At 41.7% G+C, this 23,509-nt stretch overlaps 1 protein-coding gene across 1 annotated transcript in view; it reads right to left on the bottom strand.

The window, feature by feature from the left end:
• Positions 1-22,832, bottom strand: part of LOC119896427 (retinoic acid receptor alpha-B-like) — a 28,157-nt gene extending 5,325 nt beyond the window's left edge. The window contains exons 1-6 of the mRNA XM_038709859.1: positions 21,625-22,832; positions 5,393-5,547; positions 4,728-4,869; positions 789-949; positions 433-609; positions 56-260 (exon numbers count right to left, since the gene is read on the bottom strand). Coding sequence (XP_038565787.1) covers positions 56-260; positions 433-609; positions 789-949; positions 4,728-4,869; positions 5,393-5,547; positions 21,625-21,820 — 1,036 coding nt within the window. The 5' untranslated portion in view covers positions 21,821-22,832. The remainder of the gene's footprint in view (positions 1-55; positions 261-432; positions 610-788; positions 950-4,727; positions 4,870-5,392; positions 5,548-21,624) is intronic.
• Positions 22,833-23,509: the final 677 nt, after the last annotated feature.

Genomic DNA, 23,509 nt, shown 5'->3' with positions numbered 1-23,509 from the left:
ACCTCTGCATTGTTTCTTTTCAGTGATTATCTCATATTCCTGAGAAGTGCAGTACCTCCACAGAGCAGGCAGATGGCGCTGAGTAATCCTGTCTCTGCGTCGTCCATCTCCAGAGGGAGCAGCTGGCTGGCGAATGAGAACACCAGGTCTGTGAGAGGTCCGAACCCGGCGTTGTGCATCTGTGTGCGGTTCAGAGTCAACCCGTCGGAGAAGGTCATGGTGTCCTGGTCTGGGGTGTAGCGGGTGCAGATCCTTAGAATCTATTTATCGAGGGATGAAGAGGTCGAAAACAGAAAGAAACAACATGAGACAAATTATTTAAAGGAACTTTCTGCTGTGCCACAGCTCTACATTTTCAGTGTGAGCTTGCCTTAGTGAGGGAACAGTTGAGTGTAACTCGCACTGAGTGTGTGAAAAAAGTGACGAGCTCACCAGTATGTCGAGGCAGGCAGCTTTGAGCAGGGTGATCTGATCAGCGATGGTTAACGTTGTGAAGCCGGGCAGCTGCTTGGCGAACTCCACTGTCTTAATGATGCATTTGGTGGACAATTCACTGAACTTGTCCCAAAGACTGACGTCCAGAGAGACACGGTGCTCTGAGCTGTTGCTCTGTAGGTTGGGGCAACGAACAGAAGGCAAAGAGACAGAGTGTTTTTTCAAGAAACCTTTTCACCATCGGTTATCCCTGGATGTTACATTTAGTTTCTGTTGTGGGAGTATTTTGATCTGCATTTTTGCATTAAAATGTGGCTGTCTGTGTATGTTAATAAAATGTTGGGTGTGTGTACCGTGGTGTATTTTCCCAGCTGACAGAGGGAGGGAAACGTGTCGTGATGGGCCTGGCGGATTCGTTCAATCATCTGCTCTGTATCTGCTGACAGGACGTAGATCTCTGCCTCCCCCTGCCTCTTCTCTTCCTTCTTCTTCTTCATTCTGTCATTTCGCACCACTGATGGTGGAAGAAAAGATGGGAAGATTTAGCTCAGAACTTTAAGCAGCAATTCCCACTGAAGACTTGACATTGAAAATCAAAGACATGGAGGCTGCTCTTTTAGTACGAAGGAGTATTAGGGCCACATTAAGGAAGGCAAGGCAAGTTTATTTGTATAGCACAATTTAACAACAAGGTAATTCAAAGTGCTTTACATAAAACATAAAAGCAACAGGGAAATATGTAAAAGTTTAAGTCTTACAATCAGCGTTAAAAGAGTTAAATGGAAAATAAAAACAGGCTGAGGGGGTTGAGCAAATAATAAAAATAATAAACAGAGAAGTACACTTAATCCACTCTCTCTAGCTAGTCTGTACTCGGGTCCACAGCAATCTTTGAGTCCACTGAAACTCCAAAAACCCTCGGACACTACAGAGAAACCAGGAAATGTCTGTCCGCAGGCCACTTTGATCCAGCTATACTCTGGACCCACCTGCACGTTTACAGGTGGACAGAGGTTCCTGCAAATCACTCAGGCATGAGATTTAAGACCACTTCCTTCACTCTGTTCAATCTCACTCCCTAATCCAAACTCAATTACCTACTCATTTCTCACTGTGTAAATATTTCATTAAAAGCAATGATAAAAAGCTAAAAACAAAGAAAAAGAAAACAGGACAATAAAAGTTACAGTGTAGTGTAAGTTATCAATAAAAAGAAAAATCTTAAATGTTTAATTAAAAGCAATGGTAAAAAGAAAAGTCTTCAGTCTTAATTTAAAAGAACTGACAGTTTCCGCAGACCTGCAGTTATCTGGGAGTTTGTTCCAGATATACGGAGCATAATAACTGAACGCTGCTTCTCCTTGTTTAGTTTTGACTCTGGGGACAGAAAGCAGACCTGCCCCAGACGACCTGAGAGGTCTGGATGATTCATAACGAAGCAGAGCAAAGCACTAAATGGTTCATTTCTGATCAGAAATGAACCATTTAGTGCTTTATAAACTAACAGCAGGATTTTGAAATCAGTTCTTTCACATACAGGAAGCCAATGTAAAGACCTCAGAACTGGAGTGATGTGATCTACTTTTTTGGTCTTAGTGAGGACTCGAGCAGCAGCGTTCTGAATCAGCTGCAGCTGTCTGATGGATTTCTTAGGGAGCCTGTAAGGACGCTGTTACAGTAGTTGAATCGACTGAAGATAAATGCATGGATAAGTTTTTCCAGGTCCTGCTGAGACATAAGTCCTTTAATCCTTGATATATTCTTCAGGTGACAGTAGGCTGACTTTGTAATTGTGTTAATATGGCTCCTCAAATTCAGGTCTGAGTCCATGACTACACCAAGATTTCTGGCTTGATTTGTGGTTCTTACCATTACATTATTTAATTGAAGAAAATTCGGGCACATCCAATAGTTGACCAGCTCAATACAGTTACTCAGCGCCCGTATGGGATCGTAGTCCCCTGGTGAAATGGTTATGTAAATCTGTGTGCCATCTGCATAATTATGGTAACATATTTTGTTGTTTTTCACAATCTGAGCCAGTGGAGCCAGTTAAACAAAAGAGGTCCCAGAATGGAGCCTTGGGGAACTCCACGTCATTTTTGTCAGCTCAGATGTGTGATTACCTATAGACACAAAGTAGTCCCTGCCCTTTAAGTAGGATTCAAACCAGTTTAGTACTGTGCCAGAAAGTCCAACCCAGTTTTCAAGTCTGTCTAGTAATATGTTGTGGACGACCGTGTCGAATGCAGCACTGAGATCCAATAATACTAAGACTGAAATTATGCCACTGTCAGTGTTTAAATGGATGTCACTGAAGACCTTAACAAGAGCCGTCTCAGTGCTGTGGTGTGGTAGAAAACACTGGAAGACATCAAAACAGTTATTTAGTGTCAAGAAAGCACTAAGCTGTTGAAAAACAGCCTTTTCAATGATTTTACTTAAAAATGGGAGATTTGATATGGGCCTATAATTGCTTATTAGTGAACTGTCTAGATTGCTCTTTTTTAAGAGTGGCTTAATGACTGCAGTTTTCAGGGCCTGTGGGAAAAAACCTGAGAGAAGAGACATGTTGACAATTTGTAGTAAATCTGAGGCCATGCATTTAAACACATTTTTGAAGGCAGCATGAAGAGGATTTCAGATGTTGTATTATGTCCTCCAGGTTTTTATGGTTAATAGAATCAAATTGTCTCATGCTATATGAATTGTTTTTAAGTGGACACAGGGACAAGACATGGAGGCACTGATTGCTTGTCTAATTGTTTGAAATTAGACAAGCAAGGAAAACATTTTATATTTAATTTTGCATTTCAAGAATAAAGTCGAAATGACAAGAATAGAGTTGAAGTACCATTTCAACCTTAATCTCGACATTTCTACTTAATTGACAGCTCTCCTTTATTCTCAAAATGCAAAATTAAAAAAGAAAGTGAAAAAAGTGGCCCTAATACTCCTTACTTTCAGTCCTCCTGTAAGAGGGATAAATAAAATGCATTAGGGTTTTTGCTGTTTTTGTGCTGTATATTTATGCCCCCCCCGACCGGTACTTTCTAGTAAAACCAAGGGCAGTTCTTTCTAGTCTTTTCTAGACTTAAGTTTTGAAATACCACTTAAAGAGACACTTCAACAATTTCACACATAAAGGTCAGTTTACTTGATAAGGGGAGTACTACCCCCTGCAACAGGCCTGGAAACTCAAATGGGATGAAAAAGGTGCCTGTATCAAGATTTCAAGTGTATCAGCTTAGCCTGTCTTCCACAAGCGCGCCTGTCTACTGGATGACTGGCAGTCAAACTCCACCGCTGTGTGTGGAATTTTACATGGAAAAAATTAGGCGCAGCTGTTTTGACGTTGATGCAAGAAGCAAATACCTTGTGGCCCACAGAAATTTAATAGGATGAACTCAGTGACTGTTGATGCTTCTGATGTTGCTGGACTAGGCTCACTTTGGAGAAGGTAACATTACCGTAGCTCAGTTAAACAGCAACCAAAAACAAAGGGTATCATCTGACTCATGAACATACGGTCAAAGGCTGTGACTGGCTTTGGAGAAGCTATGACCAATCCAAGATAACAGCCCTTCATGAAATTATAAGGGAGATCTCGACTTTGGAGACTATACATTTATAACATAAAGTCTGAATTACAAACTCAGAACTGAAAGACAGTGGCATTTACCAGGCATGAAAACAGGTAACATTATGGGAAATTAAGAATGCAGCATTTTTGGAGCGTTGACACATGCCAGGAATTACAATTTATATTTTTTGGGCTTCTTTTTGCTTTTATTTCAGATTGAGAGAGCTGAGAGGACACACAGCAAAGAACTCAAACTAGTGCCGCGGCGATAAAGACTCTGCCTTTGTACATGGGGCACGCACTCTACCAACTGAGCCAACCGTGCCAATCAATACATAATTGATCAATCTATGGAATCTCAACAGTAAATCTCTGGAGTACCCTTTGAACACATTACGGTATAGGGATTCAACAGGCTGGTTATCATGAATTAGTGGTGGTTGTGCGTTAACTGAGAAATGCCACCAGATGGAGACAAATAGCAAGGTTAATATACATCACTGCTGTCTGAGAGGAGCGCTGAGCTTGGACTGGATTGCCTCTCCTGGTTGATGTAAAGAATTGACTTACTGCACTGTGCTCTGCTTTATTATTGCATGACTACAAAGCAGTTTAAAACATTTACAACCCCTTTGCAGTACAGTGCCTTTACATGCTCACACTTTCCCACACACACACACACGAACTGTGTCTACAGTACAGTACTCACACTCCTTGGACATGCCAACATCGAGGCACTTCTGCAGTCGACAGGACTGACACCGGTTCCTCGTCACCTTGTTTATGACGCAGACTTTGTCTCGGTGACACGTGTACGCCATGTTCTTCTGGATGCTCCTCCGAAAGAAACCCTGACACAGAGAAAAATGATGCAATGACTGAAATACAGAAGCAGGGAACAGAATACAATGGAGCATTGTGAACATTTTTTTTTTACCTATGAAAACAGAGGTAACCTTGGTAATACAAACAAAACTGCACTATCCACACCTATCATCACTACTGCACTTGACGAGTTCCATTGTATTGTTGGTGGGCAGCTGGTAGCAGGTTACTACATGGTCTAACAGGACATGACCACAAGCACACGCAAACCCACACAGATATTAAAGTAGATCTTAATTGCAAGTACAGATTCTATGTGTGTGTGTGTGTGTGTGTGTGTGTGTGTGTGTGTGTGTGCGCATACAGTAGGATTAGATAAAGCAAAGAGGTTTAAAGATCGAAAGGGGAGGTGCAAAGGTCGTGACCTCTTTGCTTCCACATGCTTAGTCTTACGTATCTATTTTTAATTCAGGATTTCTAGCTGTAGGCTGCCGTGTATGTTGTGTGTGTGTGTGTGTATGTCGTGTCAGTGTGAGTTTAGCTGCCTACCTTGCAACCCTCGCAGGCGCTGACTCCATAGTGGTATCCTGAAGATTTGTCCTGACATACAAAGCAGGGCTTGTAGATGCGGGGAGGAGGTGGAGGTGTGGGGGGGCTGGGGACAAGCAGGTCCTCTCCTGAACTCGTGCTCTCAGTCTCTATAGCTGCAGGGTGAGACAGAGGGGGAAATTAGATTTATATTCAGTCATACTGAAATTAAAATGCATTTATGTTAAAGGATAACTTTGGTATTTTTCAACCTTGACCTTATTTTCCAATGTTTTGTGTCTATGTGAGTAATTGGGATGACTTTTTTTGAAACTGGTGCAGTATTGAACGAGGCCATTACAGTCAGCAGCAGCGAGGCAAGGTTGCAACCTAATCCTTGTGGGCAACTGCACCCTGTCAAAGTACGTTCACTAAGTGCTTGTTTTGTTCACTGACCGGCTGAGATTGTTGTTATAAGTTTCTGACAACATTATGGAAAGGATCCCTACAGCGAAAGACCTTATATTTAAGTAAGATCCTTTTTCGTTTAACCAGAAACAGTCACTATATTGCTTTTGTCAAAGCCACCAGACTCTCTTGACAAAAATAATAATTTTACCACTGGTCTGCAACTGCCTCGATCAGTTAGCTTGTGTTATTGTGTGACTTTGGGCTTTTTAACCCTTGAAAACATCAAAGTCAAACAATAACACAAATAAACTAAAAGGCCAATGCGGCCGTAGACCAGCAACTCCAGTGTTCTGCGAGGTAAAATCAGTCAATGGAGTCTGCTAGCTTTGGTAAGAGCAATCCAGCGACTGTTTCTGGTTAAACACAAAGGATCTCTATAGGGATCAGTGGCTGAAAACAAGCACTTCAGTGGAAGTACTTTGATGGGGTGCAGTCGCTCGGAAGGATAGCAGCATCACAATTAACATTTAAATGTGTGCTGTAAAACTAAAGTCTTTGAACAAGTTGCCTCAGGATTACAAAACCCAAATTAGCTGAGGTTTTGGGGCCACAAAATTATACTATATAAGGAGACAATATCAAAGTTGACTCAGGTTGAGTATGTTTTGAACACATACTGTTACTTAAAGCTAGTTTTGTCTTTTGAATTTACCTGTTATATCCCAAGCATGAAAGCCAGCTCAAAGTAATAGCTGTTATCTTCAGTGGTATCCAGAACCATAGCTTCTGCAACTCAACCTTTTTTATGACAATTGGCAGAAAGTCAACATCAAGATGATTGTCTCAGCCCTGAATCTACTACCAACACAGTTACACACCAAAGTTTTCAACTGGTTAGGTTACCCGTGGTTAAAAGAATAGTTGGACATTTTGGGAAACAGGCTTATTAGCTTTCATGCTGAGAGTTAGACGAGAAGATTGATACCTCTCTCATGTCTGTATGTAAATATGAAGCTACCGCCAGCAGCTGGACTGGAAACAGGAGGAAACAGCTGGCTTGGCTCAGTCCAAAGATAAAATCTGCCTCCCAGCACCTCTGAAGCTCACGAATCAACACGTTAAATCTCCTCTGTTTAATACGTACCCAAAAAAAGTGTTGGTTGAGGTTCTACTCAAATGTAGGTGGACCCAGCATGTTGGTTTATAGTAATAACTACGTCACTGTATGATTATTTTTGCTCAACTCCTCTTGTATCTCTGGTGTATATGAGTCACTATAGATTCTAGAGCAGATATCAGACTGATGTTTGTTGTACCTCTGGCTCTCACAAAAGTATGACACCAAGTGAACTATTGAACAAATATAGAAAGATCAGTTTAGATACAGAACAGGCATAGTGAGATCCAAAGGATGTCAATGTGTGATTTTTTATGTCCGATTTAACCAGGAGTTTGTCTGTAACCTTTGTAATGATAGCCTTCTTGGACAGAACCATTTTTGTTCTGAAAGTAAAAACGCAAGCAGAGTGAAAAATACATACTATTTAAACTGTCCATCTATTGGGGCAGCACCATTCTGGTCAAAATTAGATTTTTTTTCCACTCAAAATTTTCCTATAAGTCATAGGACCAATACTGATTGCAATCCATAATGTTCTCATGCAGACAGTGCAAACAATATGATCCATTATGTAGTAGTAAAGATCAACATATGCAACTGCACAAACCACTAAATTCAATCAACACTGTTGTCTACTCTGTTGTTTTTCTGTGTGTTTAAAAAATGATTAAATATGTAACAGCTGTAGCCAGATGTGGCCTGCGCCCCAAAGCATGGAGGCCCTGTCAGTGTGTGGGCTCAGACTGTCCATGATTAAGTCACTAGTGGTAAAAAATGAACTATCAGGCTGATGACGTGTGATTTGGAGCACGACTGATATGGGCTTTTGTGGGCCGATATTAAAGTGAAAAACAATTTCTGAGCCGATATTTAGATTTTGAAAATGATTTGGATGGTAGACCCCTCTGTATAAACCACACTTAGAACAGGCCGATATTGAAAGCTGTTCTGTATGTGGACTATAATAGCTTTTCCTAAGGGGATTATATTAATAAAATAGATTATAGCCATCTGTAAACAGAGAGTTAGAGAGAATAAGCATGTGTATTTCACTTTATACACAATCTGCCGTAATAACTACATTAAATGTAGCATATTCATATCTAGTTTATGCCTGTACCAGCAGTCTTTAATATCCAAAGCTATGAGAACTATTTCTCCACCCCCAGCTGGCTCTAAAACATGGCCTGCTGTCCGTAGGCCTGCTGTTGAATGCATCTAATACTACATGATTGTCTAAAACGAGGATTTGCAACTATAACTAAAACGTTTCACATTTGAAGGAGCTAGATAACTTTGTTTGGCAGAAAGCCGTGTTAAATTCTTGTTCAGTTCACGTTTTACATGAACACTCTGGTTTAATCATTTCAGACATGCCAACTCCAACTACAAACAAACGGCTCGCAGATAAATTTAGAATACGTTAACCACTATCATTTAACATTAACGTTAGCGCTCCTCCACGGCATTGGCTTTGTGGCTAATTTAGCAACATGCGGCATTAGCTGCTGTAGGCGATGTTGGAGAATATTTAGAAGTGATGAAGGGAGTAATGAGGCCTCTTCACTAGAACTGCCACACTGTTTCAGAAATAAATCCACACTCACGTCTGTCAGCAGTGTAGCCTCCAACACCCAACTACCGTGACATTAAACACACTGCTATGAGCCTGGAGGAAGTCGGTAGAAGGCTGAGAAAAACTGAAGGGTGAGAAAGTCATGAAAGTTTTTGTGATTGGGGCTACTTTCATTATTATTATTATTGTTTAAGTCATGTAATTAACATGACAAAGGACCCACTCACTGCACAGCCACTCTGCATGTTGTTGCTCCGGTAGGCTCTGGTCAGCTGGTTGTTTTCTTCTGTGTTTTTTGTGGTGAGGCAGTGCAGAGCGCCGTCTGGTGGTACATGAGTAAAAGATCTGTCTCTCTGTTTCTTTTTTAATGGTCACATATCTGCCTAAATAAATGGCAGGACCGATATAAATGCATTTAGCTCATATTGGCCGATAATATCGGCCGGCAGATATATCGTTCAGGCTCTAAGTTTGATTACAAAGTTCAGCTTCAAAATGATGCATGTTTCACATTTCTTCCCTGAGTGCTGCTCGGCAACTAACTTTAGTGTTATTTAGAGCAGGGAGCACAACATGCAGAGTAGTTGCAGTAAGACATTGAACAGTTACGAAAAAAGCATTCATCTCTTGGTTTGCGGTGACCGGACCCATATATTTGCCTCAGTTTGGCAGTAAGTCATAACCTTGTTGACCTCTCTGCCTTTTTACAGCTCTGCTGGATGTGCTAGTGGCCGTGTGACAGGGATTCTCACCAGACATTTTCCGGGCCTACATTGAGACTGAGATCGTTGCGTGATTATTCGTGCAGCCCTCGTGTCTATGTTTATTTGATACTACAGCTGGATAAGACAAAAGTTGAATGCAAAATAGGTGACTTTTTAAAGGATGCCTTATCTTTGTTATAATCATTGCTGTTGCACTTTTTCCTGCTTTAGTTTTGTTCAGAGACTTGACAAGGACATACTGTCACACAATTTAAGGTCCTGACTTTAAGATACCGGGACCATCCCCAACTCTTCTAACCTCTAACCCAACACCCGTCTACACACACACACCCCTCCCCCTGCTTTAGTAGCCATACCAGACATTCCACTATGGAGGAGATTCAACTCCCCTTCTGCTGGTCTGCACTGTTTACATAGAGAAGCAGAGAGAAGAGATCCTCCTCCTCGGCCATCACACCGTCCCTCCATCTTCCCCTCTCTTCATCTCCTCTATTTGTCTTTGCTTTCTTTTCACTGACACACTAGCCCACAGTTAGTCAGCACTGTCTGACCTCTTTGAAACCTCCCTCTGTTCTTCTCCCCCTCTCTCCTATTTCCATGTCTCTCTTACTCTGTTTTCATCTGTGTGTTTGTTAATCTCTTCCTATTGCTTCCCGCTTCTGCATTAGTGTGCAGGACATGATGCAAACAGGTCACGTGTCATTAAAACAACAAAAGTGCAGCTTTTAGCTGTAGGTTTTGATTCAGAGAAAAACTTTCTTGTTACTGTTGAAATGAGGGAAAGGTTCTTTCAACAGAGGGGAATATTGGTGAGTCATCTTTAAAAATGTGACTCAGGAGGAGGCTATCCTCCCATTTTAATCATGTTTACGTACATTTATCTCCTCAATAATGGTTCCCAGATAATGAAGCCTAATGACTTTGGTGATGATCTGGCCACCATCAGTTTAAAGTTTCATTTTGTCCATTACTTTCATTTATGACCAAGAACCTGCAAAACCAACATCATTCCCATCAGCCTCAGCTGTATGGTGAATATGGTAAATATTATACTTCCACATGTTTGCATTTTCATTGTGGATGAAAATGCATTCAGCTCAAAGCACTGCTGTGCCTAAGTACAACCTCAGAGCCGCTAGCATGGCTGTAGACTGCTGTGTACGAAGTCACTCCCTCATTCACTTATTCACCATTTCCTATGTAATAAACACGAAGTAGTTTACTCTATGGTGAGCAGTAAATTAAGACTCTGGACACTTTATCAAGACCACTATCAATACTTTATTTGGTGACTGTTTTGGTAAAAGGAGACCCAAAGGGCATGAGATAGGCCTGCAAGGTATGAGGAAAATATTTGAAGTGTGCTAACATTAGCCATGTTTCCATCCAATTGTCATGAGAATTTTAAGCGGACATTTGAAATGTCGCTAATAAGAAAAAAAAAATGGAAATGCGAATAAGATGCGTTTCCATCAGCTGGTTTGGAGCAAATAAACCAGGCTACAGCAAGCATTGTTACGTCAGCAGTTGACGTTCCACATGGCTGTAATAAACAAGACGTATGGGTTCCAAACCAGAAACAAAACCAGTTGCTTGAACCTGAGGACCACTGAGCTTAAAAAACTGGAGAGAGGTCCTCAGAAATGTGTTTGAAGCGGGCAAGTTGTTACCAGCCATGTCTCTGCACTAGGGATGAAACGGTATGAAAATTTCATATCCCGACTATATGATCAAAATTATAACAGTTATCAGTATTATCACGGTATTGTAAAAATGTGCAAAAAAAGATTAAAATGTACTGATGCACACACTGAAACCATTTTGAAAACTACAAATACAATTGCTATTTTGTTTGCATAAAAAATAAAAATAAACAGCAAATACATTTTGTAAACAAATGAAAATCATCTAAGTGTGCATTAGGGCTGCAGCTAACGATGATTTTAGTATTCGAAGCTTCTATAGATTTCAACGATTCATCGATGCGTCGTTTAAGAAGTACTTTGCCTGCCCCACCCCCCGTAACGGGATCAGCTGTGCACGTTTCTAGGTGATAGATATTTAATGGTCCTTTCGGAAATTCATATTGTGTCATACAGCAAACATCAGAGCAACAACCAGGCAGCTGCTTTACAAACATAAACAAACATCACCCGAGTGCTATACAAGTTATACTAAAGGCTCGTGCAGACTACACGACTTTCAGCGTCGGCTGATGGCCGTTCAGTTCACACAACTTTCCGTGATGGCGGCAGTCTTGAAGTCGCTGTGGCGTTCACACTTACATGACTGATCGGTGACAGGGGGTCACACTCTACACGAGCTGACAACACCTATGGCACCCGACGCTGGTTTCCAAACCACTTTTATCAAGAAAACACACGTGAAATGTGAAATGGGAAATGAGCGATCCTGCACACGAAACAGCTGTTTATTATTGTAAAGATGGCGATTATAAAGACAAAGAATCTGGGTGAAAGGATGGATGAGCACACGCAGGTAGCAGGGATTGTCTGAGCTACAGAGAGAGCTGCAGGGGAGTTAAAAGTTGCAGCTCCCTGACACCCAGTTAACTCTTGACTGCAAGGCCCAAAAAGGAGAACAACAAACGCACATGTGTGCATTTTCAGCTGAGGTCTGCGGCTTATTTTGGCTTCAACTCAACAATCAATCATGATTTCAGTTAAACGCTAAAGTTTCTGTTACTGTTACCTTGTCTGTCCGGTCACCGGCTGGTTTCTAATAAGGTGCCGTCGTGCTGTTGCCGAGGCGACAAAAGTTTTGTTTTATGGTGGACAGACGGTAACATTACAGAGTTGTTCCCATACTTTGGACACTTTCTTTTTTGTCCCTCGCTGTTTTCTCTCTCTTCCCCTACTTTGCAAACAGCTCCATCCTAATCACGTTCTGTTCACAGCGTAAAAGCGATGTGCGACAGTAATAAATGTCCCTGGAAACACTGTGCTGTATAGTTACATGGATTAAACGAAGCATCGATGCAAAGAATTTGTGTCGAAGCATTTTATGAATTACTGCAGGTAATGTTACCTGGTAGAAGGAGAAGCGGCTGGTTTGTCTCAACCAGCAGCTGAGTTTTAGAGCTGCACAATTATGACCAAAAGGATAATCACAATTATTTTGATCTATATTGAGACCGAACGATTATTCATTGATTTTATATATTTTTATTGCATTTTCAAAGTGAAATAAACAGGCAACTGCGTTCACATCCATGTTGTGCTGCTATTCTGCTAATGTACAAATCTTTGCATCAAAATAAGACTGGTCCTTAAAGTGCATCATCACCTAGAAGCAAAATATAAATAACATTTTGTTGATTTGGTAATCAGTGCCTGCTTGTTGTGCTTCTTCTCTGATTAAATAGGGTATGTAGATAAAAAGGTTCTTTTGTTGATTTTAGTATTTAGTATTTTGGGAGTATGCACAGGGTGTTTTATTTTGAAAACTGACTAGGTTCTCTCTGCCGTTCAATCTGCTCTATGCAACTTGACGCAGCTTACATCAAAAACAGACTTGTATATTCTTCACTGAGTGGAACCGAGAGCTGCATCTGGCACACACTGCGTCTGATGTACTCCCATTGACTAGAAGGGCCGCGATCAGCTCTGGCAGCTGCGGAGCAGCGGACACATGCGGTCTCGTGGATTTTGCTGTCTGACTGGACTATAGCAGCCGGAGGGTGCGCGCGCAGCCAAATCGCCCCCTTGGCTGTAAGTTTAGGAAGCGCTTGATTTGATATGCAGTGGAGTTTTCCATGGGCGAAGCACGCATTTTAAACGGCAACATCGCTGTCGAATTGTGGGAAGCTAAAGCCCGTTTAATACCGTGTTTGGTGCCATCACTAAATAACATTAGTTTTCTTATTCATTGTGTTCCAAATAAAATCAGATTTGACTCTCGAGACATAACGTTATTATAGGACCTGCAGTATCGATAAGCCTGGACCTTACTGATTTTCAGGTTTTGAGAAATTTTGGAGAACCGGGAATCCTTTTAGAACCGGGTATCGATCCCCATCCCTACTTATGAATCATCCTCATTTTCTGTCGTCACTGACAGGATGTATTATTGCATGGTTGTGATTTTTCCTCTATAAATGCGACAAGTTGAATTGCGGGATTGTTAGCAAAACTAGTCTATATGTTAGGGGTAAACAAATATGGGTTTTTCAATGGCCAACACCAATATTTAGAGAGCAGGACATTTCATGGCCGATATTTAATGCCGATATCAAAACAAAGAAACGTTATGTATAATTCCCTTATTTCATGCAGAGTACAATCTAATATACATGGTTATCTTAGCCAATAACGTGTTGTTGTAGATAGAATATTTATTAATTAATGAAACAGAAAAAGAATTCTTTTTATGCTGTAGATTTCAGAATGTGACTGGTCTTTAAGGGAGAGTGGGGTACAGTTTGTCAGAAGTGGCTAGTGTTGTCAAAAATATAGATTTTTGTTATACACAGATACTGATTATTTTAAAAGGTTTTAACATTTATTTTCTGCAGTATCGATACATACACTCTCTCACAATCTCTTCTCCCTGACAGCGAGTTCACACACACACACACACACACTCTCACTTGCAGCGCCGTCTTCTCGTCTCATTGAATCACTGTACTTTTTTCCTGCCTTTTCGACTAGTCCTGTGCTGTGATTGGCTAGTACTCTTCACTTGTGATTGGATGCTGACAAAGGATACAAGCAAGCCCATCTACAAGCGACGCTACAGAGCAGAGCTAACGAAACCAAATTGAGCAAAACACCTGCAGGACCGACACCTAATAATGGTGACCTATAAAATGTTATGGAATATCTGATTTTCAAAGGTATTGCAGCAGAGTTAAAATGTCAGTATTGTGAAAACACTGGACGTGACGTCATTCAACTGCATTCTCCACTGTATAACATCACCCCCCACCCCACCCCATGCTACGCCACAGTTATGCAGTCATTCTGTGGGAAAGTCATGCTGAGGTAAACTGCTCACATTTCAAGAATGAATGATGAAAATATATCATTTAAAACACAAGTGACGAATGAATGAATTGTAGCCCGCAGTCAGATCAGCAGCCAGCTCGTGGCCACTTCCTCTGCTACTGTTATCACCATCAGGATCTCCTCTCTTAAGCTTTCCCAAGGCGAGAAGAAGGTCAGCTTTACTGTCATTACACAATACAGGAACGCACAGTGGACTGCAATTATAGAAGCAGTTCATTCTGTGCATTTCCATGATACTAAGACTGTGTGGCTGTAAGCAAATATACATAGTCAGTACAGAAAGACTGTCTGTATAAAAGTCTAACATGTTATTTACCAACATTAATTATCAGCTTGGGGTTTTTCCCCGGGGCATGGGACACAAATAATGCAGGGCTAAAATCTTTAAAAGTCAGGCCATCCTTGTTCCTGGGCAGGCCAGTCAACCTGACCTCAGGTCAGTTTAGTTTGAATCCAATAGTGACAGAGTTAAATGTTAGCCAGCATTAAGCATAGTAAGCAGTTTTCCAAATCTGATGTAAAATGTTGTTAAACGTCTCCCCAGGCAGTCTTGGCGTTATGCCAGCAAACCAGAGAGCATTTTCAGCTTAGAGACCAGGCTGTAATCACACCGCTTAATTCTCCTCCCTGGACAGTTAACATGATTTAGACATAAGTTCTTAAATATGACTCACTCAAACATAGTGTTAAGCCCCACTGCTAATCATTTTCTTCTTATGTCAATCCAAAACAAATAAACAAGCATCATCACCATAATCTAATCTAATGGACCCAGAGTCTGACAACAAAGTTGAACTGAACTGAACATACTTGGACCAAAAGCTTTGACTAGCCCCTGTTCCACATTCACCTTTACCTCGGGGTGGGCACTATGGTTAAAATCCTGCTATATAATACTATCACAATATTAATATTAATATTAGGCAGAACGATTAATCGTTTTTAAATCAAAATTGCGATTGATCTATTTTAAACAGTTATGCAGTTACAAATTCATTCCGTTGTCAACCTAGTGTGAAAGATCTTCTCAAAAATCACAAGCGGTCCTACTCACCAGAGTGGGCACTATGCTGCGATTTTGTCCAGCGTCAACTCACACTGACGTGTTTCAGTCATGGAGCGTTAACCTACATGTTGTCGACATGTTGTTATTTGGTGATTCTGTGTACTTGAACTACAGATAACAGCTCTCTGTGAGCCTGTTTCATTCCACTCTCTGCAGACTACGGATCACAATTCGATTTTTTCCCCAAATCGTTCAGCCCTGATTAATGTGTATCATGATAAACGTATGTATTGAGATACTATTTATAGATAAAATAACCAGAATGTCTGTTTTTGCCAAAAAAGCAGTGACTGCTCACTGGTTTGCTCACAATTACCAAATACTAGCAAAGGTGTTAAACAAATCCACGGCAGGGCAAAATATCGGACACATTTCAATCGTCTTCTGCTATATTTTTCTAGCGTTGCCCAACACTACCTTCACCTGGAAACATTTTCATTCATTTCCTGAGGCAGCATGTGCAGGAGCAGGAACTGGAACTAACATTCGAACTGCAACCATTAGTCGATTAATCTAAGCAGATCAAAAAGAAAAGCAACTATTTTGATAACTGATTAATTTTTAAATTCATTTGATAGCTTCACAAGCTCAGATTTTAGAATTACCGTCTCTTCTTATAAAAAAAAAATTATCACACTCAGGTCAATAAATAATCCCTCTCCTTCATTGAGTCATATATCTTTTTTGTGCATGTAACAGGTTTGCAAAGTGAAAAAGCCCAAAGTCCAGCCCAAAGGGAGTTCCCATCTCCCACAGAAAACTCTGCTCTGAACCGCTTGCAAAACAGCTCGTTTGTGGTCCAGCCCTTCACTTCCTTTACTTGTGACGTCACAATGAAAACGCCTCATAAAGCTTGCCAAGAGGCTAGCGAGGTCAGGCACGCCCTCAAACCAAGCTAGTCTGAGCGGAGGCCCTTTGTTTGGTTTTCCATTGTAGAAATGTTGCACCTGTACCTGCTTCCAGGTACTTTTTTTCACATCACCTCACCTCCGTCGAGGTTCCAAGCGAGCTGAGGGATACTAAAATGTAACGTGAAAACACGACAGACTGCTGATTGGTCAGAGAGAATATTCACTATTCACTGCATCATCATTGCACCAGACAGAGGCCAGCAACAGAAAGTTTTATATTTTACAGTTTTCATCACTAAATCCACTTCTGAGAAGTTCTGATGTGACAAATCAGCTGTGTAGTAGTAGTTTTACGAGAAGTGATGGCGGAACAAAAATGTGCTTGAATATTTTCGGAGTTGAGGAGCTCTGCAAGTGGCTGCGGGGGGAAGCCTGCATCAACCCGCGGGAGGAGCGTGTGAGGCCGGCCAGCCGCCCGCTCACAGAGCCCTCTGCTCCCGCCGTCACACAGACCGCTGCAGCAACAACGGCAGAGGAAAACACAGCTGGAAGGTTTTCATACCGCTTATCTGTCTTTACATTCTGAGGAATGTTGAAACGTTTTAACTTAAAAAAGAGAAAGCTGTGTGGATCGCTGGTGTGTGTGTCGCATTGAACGTTACGTCACGGCAGTTGTGTGTGGCGTGACTATGACGACAAGCTACGTACTATCTCTGGGTGCTACCTGCAGTGGAAAACGGAGCAGGGCCGAGTAGATTCGAGTCTATCGATTTGCGCCATGGTAGCATTTTTCGGCAAGGCAGCATAGATCGTCAGAACACCGGCAACAGTTCTACGTTTAGTCCTGATGGTAAGATGTGGAACAATGATGATGTGGTTGTGGACTTGAGTAACTTGTACCATCTGCTAGGTTACGGTCGCAGTCTGAAGCGGCTTTGATTTGGATCACACTACCTTGTTTCTTACGACCCGCCCTTCTCTGCTTCTGATTGGCTAGTAGTCCTTACCTGGGAACTGCGCATGTGCAACTCCCAACAAAGATTTTGTACAAGTAAGATGCATCACTCTGCAGCTCAAGAGCGGAGCGTACAACACAGGGTGAAAAGAGGAGCTGCAGCAATGTGCAGTATGAGGAAAATATGGTGTTTTTTGAAAATTAAACCATGTAAACCTGTTCTGGTACAACCCCTAATTAAGATTTTGAACCTGAAAATGAGCATAATACCACCTCTTTAATTATTACTAAGCAACAATTAAAGTTCTATTAACTTCAGGAGCTCTAACAATATTATACTTTTACAAATACATTTTGAAGTATGTAAAATATTGTCTAATTATCATTATTGACAAAATCCCAGATAATATCCAGATATTTTTTTATCAATATTGCACACTCCTGCTTTATGGTCTATTTTAAAATAAATGGGACCATTATTTACTAAATGAACCTCACTTTGTATTGAAGAAGACATGAAACTACCGATTGAGACCATAAACTCATCAGGAAAATGTTTACTCAGGTAATTATTCAGGTGAGAAGTAGGGTCATTTTGCCATTATTTCTAATGGAGCCGGACTTTGTGCAACCAGAAGAATCGCCCCCTGCTGGCCGTTCAATAGAAAGCAGGTTTCAGGGACTTCTGCATTTGCATCAGATCGCTGACCAGAAGCTTCCCGCTTGATACAAACATCTGATTTATTATCAGCGCGCACGCAGAACGGGCAGCTAGCGTACCTTGAGGAAATATTTCCTGAATTTGACGTATATTAGATTAGAATTCCTTACCCCACCTTTAAACGTTCAGATCTTTATCAAAATTTGATCGGGAGTCGGGACGTCCTGAATGTGAGTGATGTATTGGATCAAACTTGTGCAACTTGTTTAATTTTGAGGGTCTTGCCAATAAGTCACATAACAGGAAAATGCAAAGTACACCAAAATAACAACAACAACAAGCTTTAGTTCTGCAGTGCTGTTGCATTGATGCTGTTTTTAATTGTTAGTAATGTTAGCACTGTGTACATAATCAGAATTAGGCATTGGTACAACTTAATAGCAGTCAAGATAATACTGTTGTTCCTTCTGTATCCTATCTCTAATAGATAAAAAAGATGTGAAGGTGTAACATGAGAGAAGAAGCTCCGACATACTCAAATACAGACAAAGACATGCCATGCCAGAGGACTCTGTCTAGAACGAATGAATTAATAACCAGCTTTCCACCGCCACTCTTTTAGCATTTACCTGATGGTAGTGCACTGACACACACACGCGCACACACACAAAAATAAAGACATCTCAGAGATACAAACACTGACACACAACCACCCACCTCCTCCCTTTTTCACACTCACACTCAGGTCAAACTTGGTCAGTAGAGCCTCACATTCCCAGGAAAACTGTGAGTGTGAGTGTGAGTGTGTGTGTGTGTGTGTGTGTGTCTTCAATAGACAGAAAGAGAGGTCATTCAGTGCGGGGAAGTGATGACTGGGCAGCTGACACAGGAAAGAAAGAGGCAGATAGAGGGAGAAATAAAGAGAGGGAGAGATGTAGGTCACTTCCCAATTGTCAGTGAGTCATTGCTCTGGATTACACCCAAGCGCGCACACACACACATACACACAGAGCTAACCACTATCCCCCAGCCACTGCTTACATGTCGCTGAGCAGCGGCTGAATGTGTGTCGCGCCTGCATCTGTGTACGGCCTTTGACCTTTGAACCTTTTTGACGCTCTTCATTCCAGTCACGCACAAAGGCGCACACACACACACATACTGAGGGCAATCCTCCCTGTCTTTACAGCTTGAATTTACGAGCACTCCCTTCAATACATCTCCCTTTCTCTCTGTTTCTCACCGGCTGACCGGAGTCCACTTTTCTCTTTATGACATTAACTTAGTTGTGCAAGGTCCGAGTCACAGTGACATCACCACGTCACTGGAGTGGGGCGGCAGTGTCAGCTCACAGCAACAAGGTCCTGTGTTTCTGTGTGTTCACATGTGTTAGGCTTGCCATGGACGGGCAACCTGTACAGGGTGTACCGTGCCTCTCAGCCAATGCAATTGTTATTAGTATAATTTAGTGTTACCATTAGCATAAATCTAACATAAAATCATAATTAGTATTAATATTTTTCTTTTGTTTTTCTGATTTCTCTATTTTTGTTTTTCTGGTTTTAAAATGTCACATATTGTAAATAACTCAGTGAAATGACCTGCACCAATGTTTCACCAGGATTGTCTGAAACTAAACAAAATCCTTTGATAGGTGAAATAATCACCTAGCAAATCTTCACAAAAGGGCTTAAATGATCATAAACCATACGATACTTATTATCAACAGTATTGTTATTTTTTAGTATGAGCATTTTTGTGGTAAAGTATGAGAATTTTTCCCAGGTAATTTGAATTTGAAGTACACAAAACAAAATAATCAATGGCATGTAAAACAGTGAGCAACTTACAGAATCTGGGAAACATTCCCCTCTAGGGTTGCAAATAACTATTATTTTCTAAATGAATCACTCAATAGTTTGGTCTGGATATAGTAAAATAAACACATTTCAACATGTGCTAAAGCCCAAGATGACTTCTTGAGATGTCTTGTTTTGTCCGACCAACACTCCAAAACAGCCAGTTTTCTATCACTAAACTGGGATGAAAACATAAAACATTAAAAGTAGAGCTGAACGATTTATCGTTTTCAAAACGAAAATGCGATTTGAAAGAACACGATTAGCTAATCGTGAAAACGGCGATTAAAAGGTTATGTAGGTAGTTTATTATACAGCGCATCTGATCCGTTTTAAACAGTTGTGCAGTTCCAGATTCACTCCGTTGTCAACCTTGTGTGACAGACTTGCTAACCAACCACAAGCGCCAAGCGCCTCACAGGGTGTGTACATTTTACAACAATAAACGAAACTGGAGGTTAACGTGGGATCGTGGCGTCACGCAAACAGACACAGGCGGCGGCTGTGCTGTGGTTTTGTCCGGCGTCAACTCACACTGAAGTTTTTCAGCAGCGGAGAATTAGCCTGACTTACGTTGTTGTTGACATGTTGTTAATTTGTCCTTTCTTGTGCTTCAACTACGGATAACAGCTCTCTGTGAGTCGGTGTTGTGCCGCTCTTCGTAGGCTACATATCCCGATCCCACATGGAGCATTTCAGAATAAGAGCATATAGCCTGCCTGATTTTGCTGACTTGTTCAGATTTTGGTAATTTGTTTAGCTGTCCTTGTTTTTGTGCTTCTACCATGGTTAAGTAGGCTACATAGTTAAACTGTTTCTTTTTTTGTCTATTTTGTTGATATACGATCGGGAGTCTGCACAGGGTGTTTTATTTTGAAAATCAGCCATATTCTTTATGCCGTTCTGTGTCTGACTTCCTGCCCGGTTCATCTGCTCTGTGCAGATGCAGTAAATATTGAACTTTTTTTTTTTATATCACAATATCTGGCAAAAAATCGTTCAGCCCTAATTAACAGGCTGTGTAGTGTGTTGGTAGTTTATTTTGATGATATTCTGAGCTCATTCTCATCCACTGAGAAGCACTGAGCCTGAGGTCAGGACGGGCCAGATTTGGTAAATGAGTGCAGGCAGCTGCTGACCTACTGAGGTCACTTGAGTGGCTACACTAAAATACAGAAACCAAACCCAGCGTAGGCACAGTTAAATGAACAGGCTTACGAAAGAGAACTTTAATTCTCACCATAACATTACTACACAGATTTTCTTAAACTGAATGCAGCATTTGTCAAAATAAAAGGCATCTGGCGCTCAGCGCTTGGACAGCGAACAACACGAGCCAAACTGCTAAACTTTTAAGTATGCCATATCATGAGAGGATATGCCAGTCACTTATAAGCAGCATCAGCAAAGAGGAAGAGCAGTCACAAGCTGAAACTAACCAACAGCGGTCTGATACTGTATACAGTGCAGAATAAAGCCAACTGACATGAAACCTTCAAGGCCCACCTTTGTAGCAGTTTGCCCTGGTTATTTATTATAAACAGATGTTATAAAACCCTCTGACAGAGCAGTCAATAAGAGATAAAAAAATCAATTTCTATGTAGCACAGTAGCTAGGGTAGAACAAGTTCTGAAATGCAGTAAGGAACTAACAATCAAAGGACATAGGAAAGGAAACATACTGAGGAGGCTAGTAGAGTCAAAGTGAATATCACTATGTTGTACAGAACAGTGGTGTGCTCCTTCCCCATCTAGTTAATAAGAGGCTAAAAAAGAGGCTTTGGGGCTGGCGTGTGTCCCAGATGGAACCAGTGAACTCGTGCATTCACCCCCCCCCCAAGCTGACAACAAATATCAAAACATAAGCAAGGGCTCCCCTCCAGCAGCACCCCCTGGCATTTTTCAACAAATTAAATAATGTGCATTGACTAATTACGGTGTGTCCTGCAGGTATTTTGTTTACATGTCTGAAATGGCAAATCACTTATTCAACAGGACTCACAGTGGCTGGATCCGCTCCAGTGCCTGCCGGCCAGCAGGGACCCTCCGAACGGACGCTGGAGTCCTACGCCGGACAGGAGTCCCTTCTCCGGCCCGAGCCCCGGGGGTCTGTGGTAGTAGTCCATGCTCAGAAAAGAGCCGGGACTGGGGCTGCTGGGGCTGGGACTAAAACCCACAACATCCACGCTTTCGTACATCCCCGAGAGGCGGGAGTCGCGTTTGATGTCTTTGTACCAAACAGAGATGGAGAGAGAAAAAAGATCAAAGCGTCCTGGACGGCGAAGACAGAAAGAGGAAGGGAGGGAGGGAAGAGTTCACATCTTCATAACAGACTGATGGGAGGGTGAGGGGGAGGAGAGAAAGAGAGATGACCGGTCCCGGTGACCTCTCAGCCCTTGGAGGAGCACAGGCAGTTTTACAGTCTTTTGTCTTTCTGCCGTGCGTTGTGTCGTTTTTCAACGTCCGGAACGAGTTTAGACGACACAATGAAACGCCGAGTTCTTCTTTATCGTCCTTTTACAGTCGAAATGCTACAAGTGCCACCAACTGTGCGGGCGGAGTTGCAGACCTCGTTACTTTGTAGCACCAAAGGCTGAAAAGAGGGCAAAGGGACACAGTAACATCACATTACCATACCAACCCACATGTGGTGTGCAGCCATTTATGTTAAAGAGTTTATATAATGACCGACCCCAACGTCCTCAGCCTGTGTGTCGGCTGGAATCGTCGCTATCGCTAGCAGTTTTTCGCTATATTTTGTAGTAGCTATTATGTAATTGTCTTTTCGCTTGCTAATCCTCGTAGCCAGCAGGCGAACACTCCATTTCGTTGATAGACTACTCCGTAATGTCACAGCAAGTACGGGTTGCCCTTAAATCCATGCATGCCGTAAAGAAAGACAGTAGAATGTAGCCGTCACCGAAAAGTGAAGAGGTCCAGTCGGTGGAAACGCGTTCACGATCGAAAAACACACCTCTGACACGTTAATGCTGAATACGCGCTGTCGTATATGACTTTGAACTTGCCGCTGTATGTCCAAGTAGCACAATATCCGAAGGTTTAATTGGCGGCGGTGAGGTAGGTCGAGATATCCGAGGAGGTTTGGGTTTGTTCGCCTCTTGTCGCTAGTTGTTGAGGTCCAGCAGCCGTACAGGCAGCAGTGCCCTGTGCTAACCTCTGCTCTGTACTCGACGGCCTCTCTCCCCGCTCTCTCTCTCTCTCCCCGCTCTCTCTCTCTCTCTCTCTGGTTTGATGAGTGACACCAGCTGCGCACGAGCTCCACCTACCTGCCCTGAACGTCCCACCAAAATGCTTTGTGACTACTTTCAAAATGTGGCTGCCAGTAGCCTACTATTGTGCACAACTAAAATAACTACTAATGTTTCTATGACAGTTATTACTATTAGCAGTAATATTGTCATGAGTACTAACTACTACTATTATCTCAATAGCCTATTAATTCTTATTACATGTATTATGTACTTATATACTTACTGTATAATAGGTATATGACCTCTTACCTGGGTGACACACAGCGCTGGGTTGTAACTAAGTACATTTCCTCAAGTCCTGTAGGGGAGACCGGGTATGGTTGTAACATTTTTGATATTTCTGTCTCTCCCTCTGAGCTCTTTTAAGTCAGTGTGTTCACGGGAACAAGACAAGAAGATACTCCAATATTATTTAGATGAAATAATTGATTGGGGAGTCTGGGGTCCTTCCCCAGAAGATATTGACCATTAAACTCTTAATTTCCTGCATTCTAGAGAAAGTTTCAGGTGGCCAGTGACAAATCAGAATAAAAAAAATACAATATACTGCAGTAATCAGCAGCTTGTTTTTTTAGCCAAAGTGAATTTTTTTTTGGAAAAGGAAGATCTGTTTCT

This window comes from Micropterus salmoides, unplaced genomic scaffold (assembly GCF_014851395.1).
Source record: "Micropterus salmoides isolate LMB-PRFRI ecotype aquatic unplaced genomic scaffold, ASM1485139v1 Ms_hic_scaffold_10, whole genome shotgun sequence".
Classification (NCBI taxonomy): domain Eukaryota; kingdom Metazoa; phylum Chordata; class Actinopteri; order Centrarchiformes; family Centrarchidae; genus Micropterus; species Micropterus salmoides.
Note: the sequence above shows the minus strand (reverse complement) of the source record. Positions and strands in the feature narration are given on the sequence as shown.